This window comes from Myotis lucifugus, unplaced genomic scaffold (assembly GCF_000147115.1).
Source record: "Myotis lucifugus unplaced genomic scaffold, Myoluc2.0 scaffold_41, whole genome shotgun sequence".
Classification (NCBI taxonomy): Eukaryota; Metazoa; Chordata; class Mammalia; order Chiroptera; family Vespertilionidae; genus Myotis; species Myotis lucifugus.
This window is the reverse complement of record NW_005871089.1, coordinates 5,234,026-5,244,859: the sequence shown is the minus strand read 5'-3', so window position 1 is coordinate 5,244,859 and position 10,834 is coordinate 5,234,026. Positions and strand designations below refer to the sequence as shown.

Sequence of the window (10,834 nt, the reverse complement as noted above, 5' to 3'; positions counted from 1 at the left end):
CCTTAGGGGCCCTTCCCCGGAGGGGTCCCCGGTTTGTAAGAGAATCCCAGGCCCAGGTAGAGGGACACCCCCCCCCCCCCCCGCCCCCGCCGCCAAATGCATGAATTTTCTAGTATTAAATAAAACCCTATTTATGGCTCAGTTGATAGGCTCTGGGATCATTCTTATAAGCCTGAAACATGGTCTTTCTGCATTTAATCTTTATCCTTGGGTTCTTCCTATTTACAATTAGAGAGACTTTTCCAATATATAGGTAAGATCATATCCTATTACTGCTCAAAGACCTTCCTTAGTTTCTCATCATTGTATGTCTAAGTCTAAACTCTGTGTTCTGGCTTCCAGGCCCTCCAAAATTCTGGTCCCAACTAACTCTCCAGTATCACTGCCCACACAGCTCTGTCCCTGGCACTCTAGACATTGCCATGCCTCCACGGCTTTGCACTGTGGCTCCCCCTCCCTGAAGCCTCTTGCCTAGTCCATTTCCAAGACGCTCTGAAGCAGAGCTCACATGCTTCTCTATGATCTTGCCTGACTTTTGGATGCTCAATGCACCGATCTCAACTAGAACAATTAGCAAGAGGGGTGTTGCTGATCTATGGGGGTGCTTTACTGAATTCATGCCTGAATGCCCTGGCTGGACCAGGGGTGCACTTGATTTGGCTGAAGGGAGGTCTAGGCTATGGTAGTCTGACTTTAACATGGGAAGAAACCTAAACACATACTCCACTTTCTGAGAAGTTTGGTCTAGAACAGCCGTGGGCAAACTACGGCCCGCGGGCCGGATCCGGCCCATTTGAAATGAATAAAACTAAAAAAAAAAAAGACCGTACCCTTTTATGTAATGATGTTTACTTTGAATTTATACTAGTTCACACAAACACTCCATCCATGCTTTTGTTCCGGCCCTCCGGTCCAGTTTAAGAACCCATTGTGGCCCTGGAGTAAAAAAGTTTGCCCACCCCTGGTAGAAGCTCTTGTTCTGTCTCTCTTCCTCCCCTCCCCCTTCTTCAATTCACTAATTAAGCATGGGGCTCATGGGAGAGCAGAGCAGGTCAGTTTCCTTAGCTATCCTTGCATCCTGACTCAATATACTTCATCTGTGCGCTGGGAGTCACAGGCCCACATTCTCAAAGCATCACAGGGCCTGTGGTTGGTGAGGCATTTGGGATAAACCTGCAGTATGACTCTTGGTCCAGCCTGGCTCACTCTGCTCTCAAGGCCAAGAAGCAGGTCTTTACTTTCTTCATCTCCTCCATAGTCCCCAGTGCAGGGCAGGGTACACTGGGAACTCCAGCAAGTCTGGTCTCTGGAGAGATGATTGTCTGTCTGTTTTCCATTTCTTCATTCCCTGAAAAATTGCTGTGAGACCAATTTGGTGCTGGTGACGTTTATATTCAGCACTTGACAAGGCTTCCTGATGTCCTTATGGATGTGAATCTGGTGGGTGGCTGTCATGAGGGGTGGGCAACAAGTGAGGGTTAGCAGGGCTTCACTGTTCCCCTCCCTCAGGATCCCTGCCCTCATCTCTGAGGAGTTCAGCTGCTTGTCAGCAACCTGGGTGCACAATGAATGTTAAGCACTCCCCTCACCAAGTGTCTGTAAACCCTGTGCTGGGCACTCACACATGCTCCTCCTCTCAATTTTTACTGCATTCCTGGCTGGTAGGAGTCACAACCTTCTTCTTTAGATGAGGAAAGCAAAACTCTAAGATCAAGTGGAAGATCCAGGATTCAAACCCAGTTCGAAGGATGCACACTTTTTAGTACTCAAAGTGTCCTGACCACATCCACAGATGACACGAAGGTTGGGGTGGGGATGGAGGCGGGACCGTAAATGTGACGCATGATAAAATTAGGGTCCAGAATGATCGCAAGCCCAGACAATGGCTGAGATGAAGAAGGTGAAATACGGCAGGGAAGAGAACCCTGCCCAAGTTCAAAATAGAGCAGCAGAAGGTGAAGATGTGCTGCCTGACAATGGCTCACATGCCAGACTAGACCACAGGCTTTCAATGGCCCCCTGTAGTGTTGGTTAGTAATAAAATAAATGACAGACTTTGGCTGTACCAAAGGGGAGAATGTGTTTGGAGAAAGGGGTAATGGTCCTATTCTATCCTTCAATGTCAAGAGGAGACGACCAGGAGGATGAGAAGCAGAAACCAAGCGTGACAAAGATCAGTCAGAGGAAAGAGAGCTGGTCAGGCTGGAGATGATATAACAAGTTTGCAGGCAGCAGTAGAGTTGATGTGGGCCTGGGAGCTGACTTCTGTGAGGCTGGTCTTAGGAAAGAAAAGATGGGGTCAGGGAGAGTAACTGGAGACAGACAGAAGGAAGAGGTTTACAAAGGAGCTGACAGATGCTGGAAAGGGCTTCCTGGGAGGTAATGAGCTTCCTGTCACAAGAAGTGAGCAAGTAGATTCTATAGAACCCTGTGCTTTGGAGGGAGTGTCAAACTCCCTCCCTGAGGTGGAGAGCATCAGGTGGGGAGTTGTATGATAACCAAGAGACTGTGGGGAGACCAATATTTGTCCCCAAGGCATGGAGCACTAATGGGATGGGTTCGGGCATAGTGAACCCTGGAAAACCACAGGCTCTTGCCTCTTACCCACCATTCGCAGCGTCCTTTGAGCCTAGAATCTGAACAGGGAGAGGATAGGGGTTGTAGCGGTTTGGGGCAGAAGGAAAGATAGGCAGGGATGTTGTGAGGTTGTGGGAGGGGACAGGGTCTCTCTCTCTGGATCCACTGTTGTCCTTATGGTAGTATTTTTAGAGCTGGCGTCTTGGGATGACAGACCAGCCAAGGAGGCTATGCTATCCCGGACACCGGGCCTTCAGGCAGCTGTGCTTGTGAGGGCATGGAGGCAAGCTTGTGTTGGGGCTTCTCAGAGAACTAGCCTGTGGCTGTCATGTGTGCTTTTCAAAGAAATTCATGAAAACTCACCAATCAAAACCAGCAGCCTATGTCCTGCCTATGCCCCCACTTTGGGCAGGTCTCCAGAGATAGTTTTGTAATCAGTGGTTTTAATTAAAACACCAGGGCAGCGTGGTATCAAAGCCCCACCTGCGCCTTTCTGTGAGGGGATCAGGGAGGGGGAGGGCAGACTGACTGTGGGAGCCACCCCTTCCCCCAAGGGGTAGAGCAGATTCCTCCTTTCCTCAAATGTGTCCTCCCTGTGCCCAAATCCATGGAAGCCTGTGGGTTTCAAGTCCTGCCAGCATCTCTCAGGGCTGTGGGCTACCTCTGTCTGGTGCCCTGGCACCCGGCCTGGACAAGACTCTGGATCCCAAACCCCAGCCCTAAGAGGGGACCCAATGACTGCATGGACTTGTCCTACCTCATGGGAGGCTGAGACCACACAACGAGCACCTAATGTGCGCACCAGGCCCCAGTGCACACGGCTGGGCCTAGAAAACCCGGTCAGGGTGGGCCTCACTCAAAGAGGACGTCTGTGAACTGGAGGGCACCCAGGAGTCTGCGGGAATTTGAAGCCAGTTCATTAAAAGAGGAGGCTGTGTAGCCTGGAGAAGCATAGACTCTCGGAGGAGCAGATCACACTCTTCAAAGGGAAGAGGTCAACATCAGAGCGGGAGTGGAGGAGACCAAAGGCTTATTCGTGTATGTATATGGGGAGTAGCCATAGGCTCAGGGGTTCTTAGAGCACAGTGGGCCTCCAAGGCCAACCCCCACAGAATGTGCAATAAGGGAAGTTTTCTTTGTATCTGTGCGTAGCTATACACCTACTCGTGTATATACACAGTTCCGCTTGAGGCAGATCACTCAAAGCAGCAGGTCCCATCGAGAAGCCCCACTGGAGGGAAAAGCTTAATCAATCACCAACACAACCAGCTTCAGGCACAACATCCCAAACCAGGAGACCACCCGTTCTTGCCATTCACTGAAATGGCTGGCTTTGTTGGCTAGTCTGCCCACCAGCATGCTGGGTGGCTGACCACGTCCCATTGTCTCTCGACCGGTGCACGAGGCTCGCTGGCATTGCTCTGCAGCCCCAGAGGGCAGAGTCAGGAGCCTGGGGCAGAGGGAGGGCCCTTGGAGGCAGGGTGGGCTCAGTGGGGGTTGAGTGTTTCTATCAGTTGTAGCTACTGAGCCATGGCATGGGTTGCTTCTAGAGATAGTGATCTCCTGGTCAAGGCAGAGCAAGAGGAGAGGCTGGGCTGACCACCCATAGTAGATGTTGTCAAGGAGATTCCTGTCCAGGGTGGGCTGCTGAGATACCTCTGTGCCTAATTTGGAATAGACCACAGTGCTCTTGTTCCTAGAGCTTTGAGAATGGGAGCAGTGGGTGGGGGGAGACTGTGTTCACCAAAATGTCAATTAACCAGGATGGTCTGTGCTATCCTGTGGAGGCTCCCAGGAAAACAGGCTGTGTCCTCACGCAGGAAGGCAGGCATATTTATTTTTCCTGAGTTATTTCCTCTCTACAGCACATCTGACCATGAGCGAGGAGCTGCACCGAAGACAGAGTTGTTAGCCACATAGACACGGGGCTCTGAGGAGCCCGTTATCACAAGCCCCTGCAGCTGGAGTGTCACCTGTGCTCTAGGACTGCCAGCCTGCAGGGATGGCTTTGGGACGTGTTTGATTTAAATGGTGGAAGAGTCAATGGTTCTGGTCCCACAGGCTGGAACGCAGAGATGAAGGCCTCAGTCCTATGTGTGAAAACATTGTGTATGAGCATGCATATATGTATGAAATGTGTGCACCCTGGCAAAGGTGTGTGTGTGCCTTTGTGCACATGTGACTGTGTGGTTATTTGAATGCTATTGTGTGAGTGTATATGTGTGGAACTGTGTGAATGAATTCTTGGCTGTAGAATCTGAATTTCCTCTAGTATTATTTTCCTGGTACACACCCGATCTCCACCCTCTTTCTTTTCCTTTCTTCTCAGAAATCCATTACTGAAAGGTTTTTACCCACCTTCAGGGGGAGGAGGAGTGGGGGAAGGGAAAGCTAAAATCACAAGGCCCAGATCAAAACACTCAGCAGCTCAATGAATTCACAGCGTTTTCCCGCATGACTTGGAGGGATAATTTAGTGAGGTCGCCAGCTGGAAGGAAAGGGATTAATTCTGCACTTAGCACAGCTCCGGTGAATAATTCATCACCAAGATCTTTGTGCCCAGCCCCTGGGCAACTGGGAAAGTGTCCTGCACACCTGCCTGTTGCCTGCCTGGATCCCCCAGTGCCTTGATTGCTTGATGCTCCTTTGGGTCCTCGGAGCACACTTGCCCCAGTGAAAGGGCAGGAGGTAGGGGGAGGTGAGGGAAGGGCTGGCAGTGGCCCTTGGCAGACTCTAGACCAGCCGTGGGCAAACTACGGCCCGCGGGCCAGATCCGGCCCATTTGAAATGAATAAAACTAAAAAAAAAAAGACCGTACCCTTTTATGTAATGATGTTTACTTTGAATTTATACTAGTTCACACAAACACTCCATCCATGCTTTTGTTCCGGCCCTCCAGTCCAGTTTAAGAACCCATTGTGGCCCTCAAGTCAAAAAGTTTGCCCACCCCTGCTCTAGACCCTGAGAAGAAGGCGTGGAGCGCTGAGCTCTAATTTGGGTAATCTGTGACATTTTTCTCCAAGGACTGTCCTTCCCCTTTCTTGGTGTCTTTCGCTGCTTCTGTGTTCTCCCCTCTCAGTACCTTCTGGGTCCTGGTTTGGTAGGGGGTATGTCAGTTACCTAACAAGCTCTCTCACAGGAATTAGAGGATGCTCTAGAAGGCAATGCAGAACATTGCACAGCAGGGCATGCTGATGGGAGGTCTCAGACACGCACCAGAGGCCTTGTGGGGAGGCACCTGCAGGCTGGTACATTCCTGGATATACCCCAGAAGGGACAGTGGAAAAATTCCAGCAGGTGACTGCCAGGTGCACTGGGGCCAAATGATGGAGCCAATCTGGACTCAGAGCTCAGGTATCATTGGCTAGAGAGGAAGAGACTCATCCGTCAGGCAGGGCTCAGCCCCTGGTATTTTTCCACTTGGACCAACCCAGCTGTGGTAGCAGCATCCCTACAATGGGCCCTCAAGAGGCCACACCCTAATTCCCGGAACCTGTGAGCATGCTGAGCTGTCACTCTTGTGCTTATGTTATACGGCACAGTGCACCATAAGATGGGAACGTTATCAGAGTGGGCATAACCTTTTCACATGACCCCTTGAAAAACAGAACATTTTCGCTGGCTGCTGACAGAAGAGGAATCCAGAGTTTGGGAGTTTGAGGGGGATTTAGCATGCTGCTGGCTTGAAGATGGAGGAGGCCATGGTAAGAAAGAATGTGGGCAGCCTTCAGGAGCTGAGAGAGGCCCTGGGCTGACAGCCAGCAAGGAAACAGGGACCTCCATCCTACAACTGCCAGGAACTGGATTCTGCTAATAACCTGTATGAGGCCAGGAGCTCAGTCTCCATAGCCTCCAGGAAGGAGCATGACCCTGCGAGCATCCAGATCTCAGCCGCGCTGTGCAGGACTGCCTACTGCAGAGTCTGAGCCCATCTGTGGTGTTTTTTAAGCTGCTGAGTTTGTGGCAGTTTGTTATAAGCTACAGAAGCTGATGGCCTAGTTCACCCTGTGGAACCTCAAGCCCAGTGAGCCAGGCTTGGCTTAGACCAGGTTAGAGGCTAACTCCCAGGCTCTCTCCTCCAACTCTACTCTTTCTAACTAAGCGTTCTCTCTGGTTTTCTGGAGCCTCAAGTTACCCTCAGGTGTTTCCATCCCTGAAGCCCTGACCCCAGCCCTGAACAAGGCCAGCAATTGTGAAGGAGGCTGGGACGCACCGAGGGGCTACTGGAGGAGGCACAGGGCTTCCAGCCCCCGACTTCAATCTGACCTTCAGCCTTACCTCAGAGGAAAGCAGCTGAAAGGAGAGATCCACCGTGGGGGCCTCGCCATTTATGGTTTTCAGCTTGGTGTCCTAGAGAGAAGAAGGGAGCAGTCAGACCATGATGTCCAGGGCAGCTCTGCCTCTGCCGAGCCCACTGTTCTGATTACTCAGGAAGGTGCCTGCTGAGGGCTAGGTCCCTTCCTTACTCAGCCTCACTGCTCCGTACACCCTTCCCCACTCCACTGGAGACCTGACCGGCACCTTCAGACTTGCCTCCTGGTGAGTAGGGAAGCTCCCATTAGTGGAGGTCTATTATGACCATATGACCAGAAGTATTTTAGTGAAAAAGGTGGCATAGAGGTAGACAATGATGATAATAATGTATTAATTCTTATTGAGAACTTATTCTGTTCTAAGTGCTTTATGGGCATTTCCCCCAAAATCTCACAGCAAACCTATGAAAAAAGTACTATTACTATGAACCCATTTTACAGACAAGGAAACTGAGGCACTGAGACTTTAAGTAATTTTCCCACAGTCATGTAAGCTGGTAAGTAAGTGGTAGGACCAGAATTTGAACCCAGTTAGTCTGGCTCTTGAGTTTGAGCTCTCAATTCTTATTAAACAGAGAGACTGTATACAAACATGCTCTCATTTTAGAGATGGGCACTCTGAGATTTAGAGCGGTCAAGTAAGGTGGCCCAGCTTCTACCGTGAGGACCAGGGCAAGTCAGGATATGAACTCAGGTCTGGCTGGATAGAGGCCTGAGCTCTTGCTGCTATCCCATGGAGCATCCCTGTACTCCTCCCCAGGTTGCTCTGGGGCAATTTCATCACAAGCCCAAGAGCAAGACAGACTTCTGGTGTTTGTGGATACTCCTCACATCCTCAGCTTCAAGAGTGGGGGGCCTGCTGGAAGCTGCTGGAGAAGCCAGATTCGCCTGTGTTGGTGAGGCATGGAGGAGCAAGGCGGGGTAGGGTGGGACCGGTGGACTTGCCAGGTGGCAGACTCACGGTGATGGGGAGCCTCTCTATTCGCAACCCATTCAGGCCTTTCCCTGTCAGCATCTCGGGGTACAAATGGCTCTTTAATGGCAACACGGAGACTCCCAGGGGCTTGCTGAAGGTCCACGACTCACCGCCTTTCACTGTGGTGGGGGGAGGACAAGCTGAGGCTCCCAACAAAGTCCCCCCCCCAGGCTTTTCAGATCCCAGCCCCACCTGGGCCCCATCCTTTGGTACCCAACCCTCCCATCCCTCACCACCCACCTCCTGGCATTTGCACGCAAATACCCTCCTCCTTCTCTGCTCTTCAGGAGTTACTGAGTTCAAGGCCAGCTCTAAGCATATTTCTGCCTCTGGGTATCTCTCTTGTCCCTGTTTTTGGGGGCTTCAGTCTTATAGTGTGGACTGAAGACGGTGGATCAGCTATTCTCAGAATCTGTCTCCTCCCCACTCCTCAGGATGTGAGTCCTGAGGGCCCCACCTCCACCCACCTCACTGATAAGTGCATGGGGAGGGGTGGTGGTGCAATAAAACCACACGGATCCAGTATGGGAATAGGGCTGTACCCCAGAGCTGCAATTTAGACAAGAAAGGCAGCCTGGTGCTCCCCTGCCTGTCTGCGTGCACTGGGAGGTGGCCCTGGAACCACCCCTGCGGGAGGCAGAGGCAGGATGGCCTGAAAACCCTGTCACACGTATGCCCTTACTTGAAGTCAAGGCGTAGTACTCCAGCACCAGGGCGGCGTCTTCTGAGAAGTTGGTGGCTCCGTCTCGGCCTTGGAAGAGGAAGGACTGATTCCACAGGGGCAGCTCCGGGGGTCCCCCGGGCTTGGACAGCTGAAAGGAGAAGGTGGGAGCAGATGGTCGGCCATAGCTTCTTCCCCAGCAAGGGAGGTCCGAATATTGGTTCTGTGCATGTCTATATATGCCACAAACCTTTGTCTCAATTATAAAAGCAACACACACTTAATGAATAAACTTGGGGAAATATAGAAAAGTAGAAAGATTAAAAACCCCTAAGTTCCTATACTAAAGACAACTGTTCACAAGACAGTATATTTTTCTAGTCTTTTTCTATGCCTCTTTTGTATATGATTGCTATTCTAACAGCCCATTTTTAAAATTTACCATGAAAACCTAAACATATCCACAGTCAGAAGTAACGTTTGTCACCCAGAGTTGGCTATTCTGTCATGTTCAAGTGCCCGGTTTCTTCCTTCCTATTTTTCCTGTACTAACATGCACTGAATGTTCTTTGACATATCTCTCTGTATCTCAAATGGTGTCTTTAGTACCGAAAACAGAAATTTGAGTTAAAGAAATTCATTATGGGTAGACTGTTTTCCTAAAGAGTTGCACCGACGTTCACACCCGTGGCTGCTGTATCAGAGATGCCAAATTAGACGTGACCTCTCCCCTTGTCACAGCCCCTCCCTGTCCACACAGGTTTCCCAGCTCCTCGCAGAGGCCACACCAGTTCTTCAACGGACTTTCAGGGGATTTGATGACACATTAAGGCAGCAGCTTGTGTACCATGTGAGTACAACTTAAACAATGAAACAAGACAGCATTAACTATAGCTTCCAAATAAGGGCCTGAGACGTCTGGGGGTGGTCAGAAAAGCCATCCGGTAGGAAGAGGGACCAGTGGAAGGCTCTGAAGGGGGACTGGCAGGGCAAGGGAGAAAGGAAGGTCTTCTGGGTGGGAAAACAGCCCAGCGAAAATGTGGAGGTGGCTGGGGTGGAGGACGCCTGGAACAATAGGGGACTCCAGGTGGAGGAGGCCCAGAATGTGGGGAGTGGGGACTGAGACCTGGGGGTGTCACCCTGTAACCCCCGCAGGCCGTCCTGCAGTCCCAGCACAGGGCGGTCATTGGTGCACTCTCTCCCAGTGGCTGTCTTGCCTCTGCCCCCAGCCAGGGGCTGTCAGCAGCAGTGGCAGCGGCCCCATCTCCCATTCCCCACTGGAGTCAGTCATCACTGGAAAGGTCAATGCAAATGCACCACTGGCTTCAGGGGCTATTGATGCAGGATCGCAGAACATCAGCGGGTCTGCTCCCCCCGCGGTGGCAGGACCCTGATGCCTGTCACACTAATGTGCCTGCTCCAGCTCTGAGGCTCAGCTGTGTCTGCCCCTGTCCCTCCCCCTGGGGAGGTGGGTTGTAGTCACTTTGGGAATCTGAACACAGGCAGTGGCTGAGGGGATGGCAGTGTTCCTGAGAGCAGGCGACGGGGCAGCGCCCAGATAGCCGCTTGGCCATGAGGCCAGGTAGGGAAGCTGCTTCTAGGTTCGGTGGCACTTGGAAGTGACCTTTTAGGATTGATTGCCAAACCATGCCATCCCAAAGCCCCCCATTCTCCTGGGTTCCAGAGGGGCATCCACATAGCCTGGACCATCTGCCAGGCACTGGACACTCAAGGACCTGTGACTCAGTGCACCGCTGCCCTATCCCTTGCTTCCACCCTGGGAGAGGGCTATTGAATGGATGCTGGCTGCCCTCTCTGTGGTCTATTCATGTGTCAGATGAAGTCTACAAAGCCGGAAATGGTATCTGCCTGCCCAGTATGGACAGCTCCTTCCCTGAATGTTTTCACATAATAAGTCCCCAGAAAATGAGTCCCCTTCAGACTTAGAATTGAGGGTGGGGGGTGGGTCAGCCTCTCTTGTGTGTGTCGTGGGCAGGGGACGGAGTGGGGGAGCAGGAATCTAGGAAGGTATCAAGGTTAGACCACCTTCAGAGGCTAATGCTAGGGCCCTGGTGAAGGTGCTGGTGGCATATGTGTTGGGTAGGGGAGGCGGGAGGATGGCGGGTGGAGGTGGGGGAGGGGGAAGGGGAAGCCAATTGCCGTAGTTGCAAACCGGAAAGACCATAGGGCTATGGAATTAAGGAATGTGATTACTCTTCAGTTGTGACCTTCAGCAAAGCCTTTAACCTCCAGCCACTGAGGCAGACGTGCCTTCCTGGGAGAGAGAGTCTTCATTACACGGCCGTG

The 10,834-nt window shown here is 51.7% G+C and overlaps 1 protein-coding gene across 1 annotated transcript in view; it reads right to left on the bottom strand.

The window, feature by feature from the left end:
* The window catches only part of CCDC33 (coiled-coil domain containing 33), a 105,025-nt gene that overhangs the window by 52,875 nt on the left and 41,316 nt on the right, over positions 1–10,834 (bottom strand). Inside the window, exons 8-10 of the mRNA XM_006087941.1 lie at positions 8,549–8,678; positions 7,852–7,985; positions 6,856–6,927 (exon numbers count right to left, since the gene is read on the bottom strand). Coding sequence (XP_006088003.1) covers positions 6,856–6,927; positions 7,852–7,985; positions 8,549–8,678 — 336 coding nt within the window. The remainder of the gene's footprint in view (positions 1–6,855; positions 6,928–7,851; positions 7,986–8,548; positions 8,679–10,834) is intronic.